Source organism: Xylaria bambusicola (assembly GCF_022495145.1).
Source record: "Xylaria bambusicola strain CBS 139988 unplaced genomic scaffold F5B22scaffold_48, whole genome shotgun sequence".
In the NCBI taxonomy this organism is placed as follows: Eukaryota; Fungi; Ascomycota; class Sordariomycetes; order Xylariales; family Xylariaceae; genus Xylaria; species Xylaria bambusicola.
This window is the reverse complement of record NW_025953601.1, coordinates 142,024-157,090: the sequence shown is the minus strand read 5'-3', so window position 1 is coordinate 157,090 and position 15,067 is coordinate 142,024. Positions and strand designations below refer to the sequence as shown.

The 15,067-nt window shown below is 35.8% G+C and overlaps 2 protein-coding genes across 2 annotated transcripts; both read right to left on the bottom strand.

The window, feature by feature from the left end:
• Positions 1-208: 208 nt before the first annotated feature.
• On the bottom strand, positions 209-3,272 carry F5B22DRAFT_620675 (uncharacterized protein). The gene is made up of 4 exons (XM_047975862.1): positions 2,633-3,272; positions 2,462-2,579; positions 2,114-2,403; positions 209-2,062 (listed from the first exon to the last, which is right to left on the bottom strand). The coding sequence occupies exons 1-4, from the start codon at positions 2,882-2,884 to the stop codon at positions 428-430; spliced, it is 2,295 nt and encodes a 764-aa protein (XP_047827437.1). The 5' UTR covers positions 2,885-3,272; the 3' UTR covers positions 209-427.
• A 2,507-nt stretch (positions 3,273-5,779) lies between these two features.
• Positions 5,780-6,176, bottom strand: F5B22DRAFT_649962 (RlpA-like double-psi beta-barrel-protein domain-containing protein-containing protein; the record flags this gene model as incomplete). The annotated part of the gene is made up of 2 exons (XM_047979244.1): positions 5,780-6,031; positions 6,087-6,176. The coding sequence occupies 2 exons, from the start codon at positions 6,174-6,176 to the stop codon at positions 5,780-5,782; spliced, it is 342 nt and encodes a 113-aa protein (XP_047827436.1).
• Positions 6,177-15,067: the final 8,891 nt, after the last annotated feature.

Sequence of the window (15,067 nt, the reverse complement as noted above, 5' to 3'; positions counted from 1 at the left end):
CTTGATGACCTACAGTTGAGCACGCTCAGTTGGCGAGTTTGGTCTACTCGCGACGATTCGGGGCGATACTTGATTAAGCGTCAAGATATTATTCCTAATAGCTAGGTGTAGTCCCCGCCACTGATTGGAGGTTAATACTGCTGTCAACGTGTATGCGAGTACGCGGGCTGCGTTTCTATAATACAAGTGACGGTGTTTCCTTGTAAGTCACTTGATTACTCTCATATGATGGAACCAATAGAAGCCCTTAAGAGCAGCAATAATGTCCGCTGTGCTTGTTAAGGGGCGGCGACGCAGCTTTAAACTCGATCGAGCTATCATTGTAGACTCCTAGAAGAAGTATGGAAAGCGTTGGTATTGCCATTTGTCTCACTTTATAACTCGTCTATTACTTGTAAGTTAAGACAGCATTCTTGAATGGCCTCATCTACTTCTGCTCTGTGAGCCTGGGTGTCATGTCTTTCACCACATATATCTGGCCATAGATATCAGTGACATCACAAAAGAGTTTGACCGCAACATAAACCTCTGGGTTCACGATATCCTTGAGTTCACGAAGGCAGTTGAGCATACAGCGTCGCTCGAACTCGGCTATGAATAAGAGGCGTCTCTCTGGCTCCCCATGCCCACTCATCGATACAATTCCGTTTTGTTGATTAATGAAAGCTCCATTATCCTTTAAGCAGTTGGGAACCTCTGAATTATTCCGAATCTCTTCGAAGTTAAGCGAATTGACGTTAAATTCAGCCATGTCTCTAGCTCTCGAGCCCCAGTCGTTGTAAGTTCGGCATAACGCTGCCAGGTGTTGACTGACCATCTGCGCGACGTATAGCCCTTCTGTGCTTATAGGCTGTGGAGGGTTATGTCGGCCCTCAACGAGACATAGATAGTAAGTCATCGCAAAAGGCCCGCCTGTGTGATCAGCAGATGTACCCCGAACCCAGCTGAAGACTGAACCGTGTATGGATTCGACTGTTTTCATTTGATTACCCCTCAACAGTAAGTTGTCTTTCACTTGTCTGAGGTGAGATCTTAGGAACCGTTTGATATCGGATCGGAGTTGTCGTTGAAGCAATGGACGACCGCTGGCAACGGAGGGATGCTGTAGTACAAACTGTACGTATTCTCTTAGAACTTTAGTAATGGCTCTAAGATTCTTCTCTGATGTCTCCTTGTTAGATGAACTCTCATTACCGCTCTTCATAGGCCGATTGGTCTCGATTGTCAACTGCTCTGAACACAAGTTCTCAAATATATCATCGAGCTTACGCATATCTGAATCGTCCAGTTGTATGACTGTGGCCTCCATAAACTCGTCAATTTGGTAAATAGTGACTGCAAGAACCATCATATCCAGCAGCTCCTGGTTTCGGAGTCTGAGAGTTTCGAACTGTCTGGATGTTGCCCATGTGAATGGAACTAAATCAAGGTATGTCTCCTTCCGCATATTCTCTCTAGGAAAAATACGAGGCATACTGGCCCTCAACATTCTGGCGAAGAAATCACCTTGAAGAAGACATGACTTAATCTCCCAAGTTTCTGAGCCCTGGAGAAGTGGGAGGTTGCGAGCAAGTTTCGAAAGCTTTACTGAGGAGCTTGACAAATCAGAACGACCGAACCTATGCATATTTGGATGGTCTAGCCAAGCTGGCTGCCCAAGAGCACTCAGAAAATAGCCTTGAGACAACAGATGAGAACTGAAATTGCTCGTCCCAATCCACAGCTCTGCTGGTATATAGCGCTCAGTGGTTCTGCGTCCGAATATATTAAACGCTCGCGTTAAAGCACCCCATATTTCGTCCTTGAAGTTTTTTGCAAATGGAAATGCAGTAAGATATTTTATCGCGAGGACTGCATATGAAGTTTCTTCGAAATTACTTTTTTGACCCCATGAGCCATCTGCATGCTGCGTGCGAAGTAAGTTGACAAGTACTTCTGTTAGCATGAGACTGATCTTGTCATCCAAGCTACCTTCTTTTGCGTTTGTGGTACTTGATTTTGCCACTGCATATGTAGCCAAGGCTTTAGAAACCAGCATAACGGAGTACAGAGGACATATGTTCTTTAGATCATTAGCATACCATTAATTTAAAGTGATTGAGCAATGATTTACCCTTCCATTCATTACCTGCTCATGACTTTTAGCCCACCATGTTGAACAGACTGATGTGGCAACTCGCTCTATCTGTGCACCATAGCGATCAATGCCCTTTTCGACATGAAGCAAAGATATAAGAACTTCACAATTAGTAGCAAGGTCATCGCTCTCAATGCTAGGGGGTTGGGTATGAGCTAGATCCTCAAAGCTTTCAAGTAGCCGGTCTGGCAAAGTGGATTGTCCCAACAGGTTTAAGGCAGTTATGGTTGCTGCTGTCACATCAATGTTGGTTTTGGTGCGCGGCACTGCTCCAAATTGTGAGTATGATGATAGAAGATAGACGACAATGTTATTATAACATACGAAGCCTCGCGGCGATGTTATCATGGTCAACCCATTCCCGCAAAGTCGAAATAAGGGTATTTTCCTCGTCAAGAAAAAAATCACGAGGACAGTCCGCCTCTAGTAGCGATGACACAGCCTGTTTCCTGTTTAGTTTGCCCAATACAATGCGGAGGTACCGGTTTTACTTACTAAGGATACCTCAAAAATATTCCGAGAAGCACTTTCCACAACGCCAACATCAATCTGGTTATGGTATTGGGATATTTTTGTTAAGCACCCTGCAGCGAAAGATTTCAACTCAGCTGTAGCCATTTTAGTTCCGTATACAGCACCCGGGCGTTCACGAAAGGCAGGCTGATCAAGGATGGGCGATTCTATCTGAATAATACCAAAGTTTCTTTGATAGGCATTGACGGCTAAGACCTTGTATGTGGAGAGCATGCGAATGTACGTTTAGGAGCGTGAACTATATCTAGGCAGTAGAACACACGGTTTCTCAGTGTCTTGGGACGTTACCCTTGCTATATATAGTATCCCAAACTCACTTACTCCTTACTGTAGGACTTGCGTCAGCTTGATTGAGGCTGCAAGAGTATTTGAATCCTTGAACCAACTGTGACACAAAAGCTGAGGCACTCTGATATGAGGGGATGCACTGGTAACCTATTGTGGGTGGATATAAGTCTGAAAGCGATCCCTGCGCTCTGGTCAACACCCAATAAACTGTTACTGTTTGCGTAGTGTACTGTGCCGCAGCCACCCTAGCGAGCCGAATTCATGCTCTTGTAGTCACACATCTTCCAGAATTGGACGTGGCTGAGCCAGTATCAGCAAGGGGTAACCAATGCTGTAGCGCCATGGAACCGCACACTCAGGAAGGCTGCGTCGTTGGATACGAAGCATCTAAATTGTGACCGATTGCGGACACTCACCGAAAGCTGACCTCCAAGCTTACCGCTCAGCGCTACCAGTTGTGTCAATAGTGCCGCTCACTAGCTAGATCCGTAAGGTACAGGGGTATGATAAAATCCTCAACCTGAAGGCCATACTGGCACGTGCACTGCTTGGGTTAGACCACACGCAAACCCGCAAGTCTCTTGAATAAAAATACGTAGCAAAGATACCCGATGTATGCTTCGAAATCTAGACTATTAAGATCTGTAGTCCAATACCTACCTGTAACCACAATAACTATGAATCTGCGACGGTGAGTTCAAACTAGGTTTTCCAAGCTGAGCCCTTCTCGGAAAGCCAAGAACAGCCCCACGCCTGATGGCTTGCGGAGTAATACATCATACCAGCTTGTATTGGTCTGTGGTCACGCAATGCCGCGGATTCGATCCTGATGTAACGCTACTATTTGTCTTATAGAAGGTGTTCGAGGGGTAGGACTATCTTTGTGCTTAATATAGAGTCTGTGTGAATTGTACTTGCAAAGCGGTGGCTTGTGATCCTTCCTTGTAATCCAAAACTTGTATACTATGACTTTTGGTGTATATCGGCACATCCATGGCGATTGTCCGATCGGAAAACACTCGTTCGTAAGGGATGGGCAAAAAGAAAAACCTATTTTTGGATGAAGCCCTTCAGGGGTCCTCTATATAATAGCAGCTTTTGTTAGTTTCCCCAGTGAAGCACCAATAGTTCTCATCCATTTTTTCTTTGATGGGTAAACGCCGTCACCAAATGGGTCGCATGTGTCACATTTCTCCCGTTCTGAGCCAGACAGTGAAAGTATGGAATTGTCTGATTTGATGTATCACATGGTAGACATTCCAATCAAGCGATCTGCACAGCGCCTCCCTATTTTACCATAGAGGGCTGGAGCGAGTCCATGCTGACTTTCCAGCTCTTGAGTTAGGATAGCCAACTATTGGTATACTGTATGATATTCATTTTTGAAAGAGGCTGATTCAAGACATCATGTTTATGCTAGGTATGTACACAAACAATCTCTTTGTTAGAGTCGTGAGATTGTAATACACGAAGTTTAAGAAATACAACCTAAGGAGATGTAGTTCAGTCCCGTCAATAATTAACATGATGGTTATGTATGAATGAATTAAAATAAAAGGCATCAACTAGAACTCATAGCAAGGTGTGTAATTAGACTCGGACTGCAAATAGCCATCTGTGATTCTAACTCTTTGTGTCGCTGTCTGGAACACTTGTAACAGTGCTAGATCAAGATGCGAAGTTCAATTAGAACAGTCCTATACATTCTATTAAAAAGTTCAGAAGAGCTGTAAGGTTAGTGATTTCCTGATGAGGTGATATCGTGGTCATCTTCACAAATCAGTATATACTCCAATATATGCTTTGGGAAGTAATATGTCACACGTAGTATTACGGAAGATATCGATCTAATGGAACATACCCAATGCTATTACCCAATTCAACTAATTACTCTGTCTATCGCCCCTGCCCCTGAAGTGTTTTTCACGGAGATTCTGTTTCAAAATTGAATAAGTGACGGGCTAGATGCTTAGTAGCAACTCATGGTTGATCTTGCTTGCTTTCTAGCCTAGACAGCCGCAATAAACTACTATTTCAATAGTAATCCAAATCTCCAACTCGTGTTCTTTCTTTAATCGGAGGTAAGTGTTTTGCGCACGTGATAAGTATTTTACTAGCCATGTCAGATTATATTTATGTTCCAACACTTAAGGGCCATACAGAGCCTGCAGCTCTTTGGGTCATTCAACCCATAGGTTAAGTAATAACCGGGTGTTCATCTCAATCCGCTCACATTGGCCTTGGCTATTATGGAAATGTTATTTTATCTTAAGCCAAGCAAACCATAGTAGATATGAGATGATAAGCGTGAAATACGTTGTTTCGAATTTAGGAGGTATCAACAACATATAGTTGTAAAGTTTATGTGACATTCCTATAGAAATACATGCCACTCATATTAAGACATATCAATACATCTCTCAAGGGGTGATATTCCGGAGTCCTGAAGCCAGCCGATAGAGTAAGCCGATTAGTTCCTAGGCTCATCACAATGTTCAACGAGAAACGTTCTACCTTTGTGCAACGTTTGATCAAAACATATTTCGATCTTGCAAAGATAACCTCAACCTTTTATATCGCACCTCATGAGCAAAAGCTACCAGAAATACTAGCAATGGAGGCGCATGCAGTTCGCTCAAAATATTCCAAAGATTGTGATATAGTGTGCGAAACTATATAATTATCTGTGATAAAGCGAGCGTCCATAACCTCCACATATATACCATCTCAGGCGTTCCTATTACATCAAATGTCCACCGCAACCGACAGCTGCACTGGATCCTTAGATTAAACCCATTCCAAAGGGCTGTCTGGCTTCATCTACTGGAAGAACCAGTTGACTCGGGTTCGGCCAACATCCAACGGGGCAATGTCGTCGAAGATGGCTGGGGAAACATCAATGTCACCGTTGGAGCAGCCGGGGCACAGGTCAACAACTCGAGCGGCTGTTTGGTGGCCATTGCCCTGGATGGTGATCCATCTTCCGCAGTTGGCTCCGTTGGCGTAGTCCACTGGATTAAGAGCGACAACTGGGGAGCCATCGTTGTCGGTACCGCCACAGGCTCCGAGGCCCTGAAAGGGGAACAGAGGTTAGAGGCAAAACTCTGGTAAGGTGCAATGGACTTACAGGGTTGAAGAAGGTCATATCGCCACTCTTGGCAGCAACGGAGGTGGTGAAGGCCGCAACAGCCGCGAGAATGAAAGCCTTGGAGAACATTTTGGTTGGAATGGTGACGCTACTTTCTAGAGTAGAAAATTGAGAGTTTCTGAGACTGTTTGGTGACTGTTGCGAAAGTGATGATGTATTGCCTCTTCTTGACGGAACCGTGGGCATACCCTCCCTTTTATACTCAAACGTCAAGAAGTCTATGCTTATGGATGATCTTGTGGCCAAGCCTGAAAGCTGCCACTATAGACAAGCAAGATTCTGCCAGATTGAAGCTTCAGTACCTCTGGACTCAAGTCGCGTGCTACCAGGAGCCCTTGAGCACGCACCTGCCATGTTGAGTAGCTCTGTCGAATGATCTTGTCACGCAGCCTTACGATGAAGCTATTGTGTTTCTTCACCGACTATGGCTGATTAAGGCGGATACACTCCGAATGACCTCAGCTGTTAGTAGAATCCATGTGTCATGAAGCCAGAACAAAGACAAAAGCGGTAGCCTCAATGGCATCTAGGAACGCCAAGCAGTTATTCCCGTAGACATTCAACTAGTTACTGTCAATGAGTTCTTACTTCGCTGACAATACACATTTCGGTATGGCCGGATCAAGTTGTAGTCCTGAAAAAACAAGGTCACTCCCAATCTCATTTATTCTCATGCTAGAAAGCCCCGAAATCCGATTCAGGAAAGAGATAATGGACCTAATTAACTAGTCCTATTTTCAGCCACTACGGTTGAGTTATACGGCTCACAATCTTTTGCCAATATAGAGTCTAGGATTACAGATTTAGTGATATTAGGTCAAGGGATTTCGATCTATAATTATTCGTATATGCTATTCGTTACAGTGGTACGATGTTTGTTCCTGAAATTTATTCTCCGTAGTTTAGGGGTGGACTAACTTTTATTCGCGGCATAAGCCAATCGGAGTCCAACCCCCCCGGCGGAGCCGCACCAAGCTTTGGGGGTGCGCAACTGATTCAACACGTAATGAAAATACCGGACAGCAGAGCTTGAATTGGCGGGTAACAGCGGCTGACAACACAAGAAACGATGCTAACATAGCTTTGCGTAGCCTGCCGGCTTATGCTCAGGGGCTCAGAATCCTAAGACGTCAGCAAGTCACGCCGCGCATCCGTAACCCTGCAGGACTTTGCGAATATGTCGGCCCGTCATACGCTTACTGCCCAGATGGTGTAGGTAGGTGACATGCAGCCTTGGATGGACCTACACTAGTCTGGATGCAGATAATGACATCTAAATTTGACCCTTGCTCCATGCCACGTCCATCAAGTAGGCCCATGTTCTTCACGTGACCGATGTCAGAAACATCATTGACTGGGACGCCAATGCCCCTGAGCTTATACAAACAGTTGAAAGAACGTAGGGAACTGATGTGAATTCAGAGTATCAGCCTGTTCAGGCGTCGGTAGTCATGTCAGTTTAGGATCGAATGCAGGCGGCTTCCGCACGTCCGCGGCTGTGGCGCCACAACAGCAACATCATCCGCTAATAGTGGCTGGTGTCGAGAAGAAAAAGAAAAATTACTTACCAATAAAGTGGATGATCAATCAGCTAAGCTAAGCACTAGTGGACCGAGATCCATGTGTCAACATCTTCAAAGTCCTTGATGTAAGTAATCCTTTTTAACGTGACTCTGAGATGAGTGATCAGACAAACTGATGGTAACCCGCCATAAAAGCTTGGGGCACTATCAGGTTAACTAGGGGTGGTTACCATCAGCTTATGTGTAGATTCGTCTGAGATGAGCACATCAAAGTCATAGATCATCCTAGAGTATATTCTACCGAAACGTACGAACCAACTGTACCTATTGTGGGCGCAGTTCAATTGGCTAAATGAGCTTGGTGGCGGAGAACTGGACAAGTACCTAGTCTGCGCAAAACTAGGCAAAGTGCTCACACCACAAGAGGCTCAGCTTTGGATTTCGCGGCAGATTCCGCGTCAAACATGAATACAAGTTAGTAAATGTGGTCGGGCCTTTATTGTAAGATAAAGGCTCGTTCGTTATGTAAATTGAAAATGCCCTGTGGTGATTTCTTAAAGGCCGGTCAAACTCGATAGTTCAACATCTTACGCGTATGCCTATTCAGCCCTCCACATAAACTGAATACTCGTCCCGACGACCGGTCGTGAGGCTTAAGTGTAGCAGCAACAAATGATGGGCGGCTAGCAGATGCACGTCAGCCTTAGGGTAGGATCACCAACATAACCACAAGCCGGAGACCCCCTGCTTGTCTTCCAAAGGAGTCTTAGTCATAACCATGTTTAATCTCGAACCATTTCAGGACGTCTATCCAGATATGTCACCGACCCTTCCATGCTGTCGCCATTTTGATCACCACACCTCCTCCGCTAACCATCTTGGGATGCCCAAGATGGCGCCATCACTAGAGGCACGTGGCATATGTACACTCCCGTCAAAGCTATTGCACGTTCTCGATCTATTCGTTATGGCAATATGAGCCCATTTTGCTACTGATGGGTCTAGATCTACAGAGCGCATCATTGGAGCCGTATGATTCTAAGACTTTACAAATTGGTAACAATGTTTCCTCACTTGTACGAAACGGGTCTTCAATTTTTTTTCTATACGTTGATCATTTCAAAACGTGACAGACATGAAATGTGACTAAATGGGATAACCACTAACGTAACTAGTGAATCAAAACTTACAGGCAGAGACAAAACTGAGTGAATAGAAATCAAAAGCAAGAGTGCATGAGACTGTAATGACGTTCTTACAAAGGTGTGTTAAACTGCATGAGCATAACGCGCAGGCCGGTAAGGAGAGGTAGGTATCTGCGAAGAGCGCCAAACATTAGCGCACGTTGAGAGACGGTGATTTATAATGGAATCCCAATCGGGAAAGTATTACAAGAGAATTAAGTTAATTATTTACCCAGGGTTGGAAATTAGTAATACTACTGTAGTATTTAGTAATACTACTACTACATGTAGTGTAGTAATAGCACTTACTAATACTACTGTAGTTTAGTATTGCTATTATTAAATACTATAATAGTATTACTATATACTACATATAGTATTACTAATTTACTAATGTAGTAATTTTTTTAAATATAAAAATATATAATTTTATTATTATTAATGATTAATAAGTATAAAAGTAACGCATCTCCCACTTGACCTGGCCACCCAATTGACCTGGCCACCCCCCTAGCCCATACAAATAACGTCGGTGCGCTAATCACGTAATAATTTAATAACTCTACGAATAATAGTCGTATAAAATAATAAAATATACCATTAGATTCGTAATAAAAAAAGCTATTTAACGGTGCCCTTTACTATTTTTTACAAAATTTATTAAGCGAGATATTAAGCAATACGCTAAAGTAAGCGCTAAATTAATCCTTGCTTAACGCCCATTTAACGTATTGCTTAATATCTCGCTTAATAAATTTTATAAAAAATAGTAAAAAATACATCTGGATTCCCCTTTAAATAACGGATTTAAAGGTACTAATTATTAAATCGTACAATTAGTATTCGTAAAGTTATTAAAGATTGAAATAATGGGGTTTTATATAGGTTATTAGGGTGGCCAGGTCAATTAGGTAGCCAGGTCAAGTAGGAGATGCGTTATTTTTTAAATTATAATTAATATAGATTATTAATTTATATAATATATTTATATAATTTATTAAGGTTTTTTTTTATAAAGTTTCTTTTATAAAATATAAAAATAATTATAATAAATGTAATAAGTGTAATAATACTACTTATAATATATAGTATTACTAGTAATAAGTGTAGTGTAATAATTATACTTATTAATACTATAGTAGTATTTAAAAATAGTTACTAATAATAATACTACAGTAGTAATATTACACTGTAGTAATAATACTACATATTAATTTGCCAACCCTGTATTTACCTATGAAGTCGCTGAAAATTATTGCCGCTGTGAAAATCACTGATGATAGTATAGCTTATTACTAGTTCGTAATCAAGACCATGTCGAAAGAAAGAGCCGTACTCGGGTATTCATTTACCTTAAATATCCACCAAAGAATGAATCCCGGTCACTCTTCTTTTAGATTCACGACAAGCCATAGAAGCCACAAAATTAATGTTCTTGATCCCCTTTAGCATCTTCGCTCCCTGAGAGTACTAGTTACCGACGGTGTAGCTGCTAAGGTTTTCACATAGACCCATTTGAGTTGTTCGTTTTCTGGTTAAGTGAGAGACGGAACCTGTTAAGTCGGAACATGTATTGAACACTATTGCGGCTTTGCGCACGATGTTTTCTACTTGTTGCCGGTCGTAAGAACACCAATGGTACGCTGCATTTCACGTTCATGACCGCATACAATGCCCGTAATTTGGGGCCTAGTAGCATGGAATGTAGTCGCCGTCATAGTGCACTTATCGATGCCTAAGGGTAAATGCTATCTCTCCATCAGGTGTGATTGTCCGAGAAGGAAGGTATAACGATTATTGGAATTAGGAAGGCAGGGATGGATAATCCTGGTAGCTGGTACTTCGACCCACATACACTCTACTATATAAACAGATGTACCATCCTAACCTATAGTACCTAGATTTAGTTCCTTAATGCAATATACAGTATGATTCCTTACCTATAGTACTATTCATACTGTACTATTTTAACTGGTTATGAGCCTAAAAGTTTACAACTTAAAAAGAAAATAACTTTTAGCATTTTATCTTATTTAATTTATTTAATTATAAGTATAACGCATCTCCCACTTGACCTGGCCACCTAATTGACCTGGCTACCCCACCAGCCCATACAAAAAACGTCGGTGCGCTAATCACGTGATAATTTAATAACTCTACGAATATTAGTCGTATAAAACAATAAAATATACCATTAGATTCGTAATAAAGAAAGCTATTTAACGGTACCCTTCATTAATTTATACAACTTAGATTCGTAAAGTTATTAAGCAATACGCTAAAGTAAGCGTTAAATTAATCCTTGCTTAGCGCCCCTTTAGCGTATTACTTAATATCTCGCTTAATAAATTTCGTAAAAAATAGTAAAAAATACCGTTGGATTCCCCTTTAAATAACGGATCTAATGGTACTAATTATTAAATTGTAGGGCTAATTCTGGTTAAGTTATCCCAGATTAAAACATTGGATTTTTATATAGGGTAGGGGGTGGCCAGCTCAATTGGGTGGCCAGGTCAAGTGGGAGCTGCGTTATAGCTAAATTAAAATTAATATAATTAAATTTTAAAAAGCTAAATATAAAAACCTATACTTTAAATAAGCTATTTTTCTTTATAAAGTTTTTATCTAGCTTTAATAATAAATATTTAACATTTATTTTAACCTTTTTTTAAATAAACTATATTATTACTATTTAAAAGGCGTTAAAAGGGAAAATAGTAAAAGGAGCTACTTTTTAATTAGCTTTAATAAAAATATTATAAAAAGAATAAACGAAAAAGATAGCTACTTAAAACTCTATTAACGCTTCCCTCCTTTTTTAACAATATAATTAAAATAGAAATAATAATAAAGGAAATAATTAAAATAATTATTAAAAGAAATAAAAAGCACCTAAGGTAAGATACTATTATTATATTACTATTAATAAAAAAAATATTAACTATAATAATAATAAATACTTTTTCGAATACTTAAAAAAGGCTTTAAAATAATAGAACAATAATAAAGGAAATAAAAAACTTAAACTAAATAATAATAATAATAATAACTTAATAATTAATAATAATGTTAATATTGCTATATTTATTATAATTAACTTATTATTATTAATTTAGCCCTTAAATTTAATATTCTTTATTATTGAAAATAATATTAAACTAATAGAAAAGTTATTAAGTTAAAAGTTAAGTATTTTAAATTAAATGTTTAATAGCTTTAAACAAATAAAGGAATTATACCTTAAATAAATTTAACCTAAAGAAAATTAATTTAAAAATAATTAACCTAAAGGTAATTAACTTAAAAAAGTATTAATATTAATTAATATTATACCTTAAACGTTAATAATAATAATTCTATTAAAATTAAGCCTTAAAAAAGCTTTATTAAAAGTTAGCTTTTTAAACTTATTAAAGTTAAAGGTAAAGGAACTTATAAAGTAAATATTTAACTATATTATCTTTAATAATAATTATAATTAAACGAACTTTAATAATAAAATATTATTTATAAAAATTTATCCTTATAATAGATTACCTATTTATAATATAGGAAGTATAATAATAACCCCTAAATAAATAAAAACTATAAAGTTTTCTATAATTATTAATAGATAAATTAAAATAATTATTATTTATAATATTATTTATTACTTTAAAACGGGTATTAATTTAATTTCTATTATTTAATTAGTAAAAAAGGAAGTTAAATTTTTATTCTATTAAAATAAAATATAAGTAATAGTAGAAAAATATACCTTTATAATTATAAAGGAATTTAAAGGATTAACGCATTTCCCACTTAACCTGGCCACATTTTTAACCTTCGTGTATACATTTAAAAATATCTTAATAACTATTCGTATAATTAATTTAAACTAATTTAAATCTAAATCGTTAAACGTTTTTATAACATTTTTATAAGTTTATATATTATAGCTAGGTTTATTATAAATTTTATAATGTTAGGTATAAATCTTTTTCCTTTTTATATAACGATTACCTTAATGTATAATATAATTTTTTACTTTAAAAATACCTTATACTTTTATTTAATCCCTAATATCTTTAATAGTAAAAGATCCTTTATTTTATAATTTAATTCTTTTTATATAATAACGTTTATTAAGCTTATAATTTACTTTATAAAAGTTTTTAACCTTTCCTTTTAATAATGTAAAATAATATATAATATTAGTTATATTATATATAATTTAACTTAACCCTTTAATAATAAATATAAAAAAACTATTTTAATATTATATAATCCTTTATTTAATATATTTAAAAAGGGAATTAGCTTTAATTAAGTTATTTAAAGTTATAATTATATAAGGATTAAGTAATATTAAGGATAAAGGGTTGATTTAAAGTATAATTGAATAATTTAATTAATTAATAATATAATTTAAATTATATAATATTAAATTTACTCCTTTAAATCCCTTTTATATATTATTTAAAATAATTATTTTATTAAATATATAAAAAAATATAGTTATAAAATCTTCCTTTTAAATATAAATAATATATATTTATATAAAGCTTTTAATTTACTTTTTATATAATTATTTTAAAGGGCTAAATATTTTAACATTAAGTAGTTAAAAATAATAAAAGGAATGGAAAGGTATATAAAAGGTAATAATATTGTTTTCTTTATAATATAATTTAAATTTATATAAATAGTAGCTTTTATAATTATTAAGGAGGAAAAGGTAATAATATCCTTTTATATAAAGCTTTATATATTTATTAAAATGCTTAATTTAATTTATAGTTTATTTATTTATTATTTAATTATTTTTTATAATTATAATCTTTTAATTATTTAATATATTATTATTTTTATATTAAAGTATAAGGTAGTTTTTTTTTATTAAAATAATATATAATAAAATAATTTAACTATATAATAAAATTGCTTAAATAATTATAAACTATTTTAAATTACTTAATTAAATAATTTATAGTTTTTATTTATATTTAATTAAAATTATAACTATTTTAAATATAATTTTATTTATTATAAACCTAGTTTTATTAAAGTTAAAAATATCTTTTTTTAAATACTATTTTTATTTATTATTTTTTATATAAGGATAAATTAAATATAATATTTAATTAAATTTTTATTTAATATATATTAATAATTAATTTTTTAATTAAAATATATTTAAATGTTTAAAGTTTATTATATAAAGTTTAATGTTTAATTCTTTTTAATTAACTTTTAACCTTATAATATTATTAATTGGTTAGCTATATCTTTTATATAGTTATATAAAGGCGGAAACAATTTTATTATAAGATTAAGGATATATTATATAATTGATTATTTTTCGTCCGGAATTAATTAAGCTTTTAAAGGTAATATTTTATTTATTAGTTTAAAACCTTTCGTTTAAAAGGTAAATATTATATAAGAAATATTATAAATAGTAATAATATATTAAATGGATAATTTTAAGTTTCGTTTAATAGTTTGGAGTATAAGCTATAGGTTAGTTTTTTTATAAAGGGTTTTTATAATTATTAGTGGAAAAATAAAGGATTTTTTTTATATACGTATAAAGGTTAAAAATGTAGCTAGGTTAATTAAGTAACCAGGTCAAGTAGGAGATACGTTATATATAGTTAATTAATTAAATAAAAACCTTTAAATAGCTACTTTTAATATTACTTTTTATATATAACGCATCTCCCACTTGACCTGGCCACCCCAATAACCTATATAAAATCCTATTGTTTCAATCTATAATAACTTTACGGATATTAACCGTACGATTTAATAATTAGTACCATTAGACCCGTTATTTAATAAGGAATCCAGCGGTATTTTTTACTATTTTTTATAGAATTTATTAAGCGAGATATTAAGCAATACGCTAAAAGGGCGCTAGGCAAGGATTATTTTAGCGCTTACTTTAGCGTATTGCGTAATAACTCCACGAATATAAGTCGTATAAACTAATGAAGGGTACCGTTAAATAGCGCTCTTTATTACAAATCTAATGGTATATTTTATTATTTTATACGACCAATATTCGTAAAGTTATTGAATTATTACATGATTAGCGCACCGACGTTTTTTGTATGGGCTGGGGGGGTGGCCAGCTCAATTGGGTAGCCAGGTCAAGTGGGAGATGCGTTAAATTAAATTATATATAATATAATTAATATTATATATTGTTTTATATTATTAAAGGGGAAAGTTAAAAGCTTTTATAAAGTAAATTATAAATTTAATAAAT

What these genes read in the sequence shown, in the direction of transcription:
- F5B22DRAFT_620675 (XM_047975862.1), bottom strand. Translation starts at nt 2,884, where the DNA reads ATGCTCTCCACATACAAGGTCTTAGCCGTCAATGCCTATCAAAGAAAC. An exon ending in ATATTTTTGAGGTATCCTTA is followed by an intron (nt 2,580 to 2,632) that starts GTAAGTAAAACC and finishes AACAGGAAACAG; the next exon opens with GCTGTGTCATCGCTACTAGA. An exon ending in AGCAGGTAATGAATGGAAGG is followed by an intron (nt 2,063 to 2,113) that starts GTAAATCATTGC and finishes AATGATCTAAAG; the next exon opens with AACATATGTCCTCTGTACTC.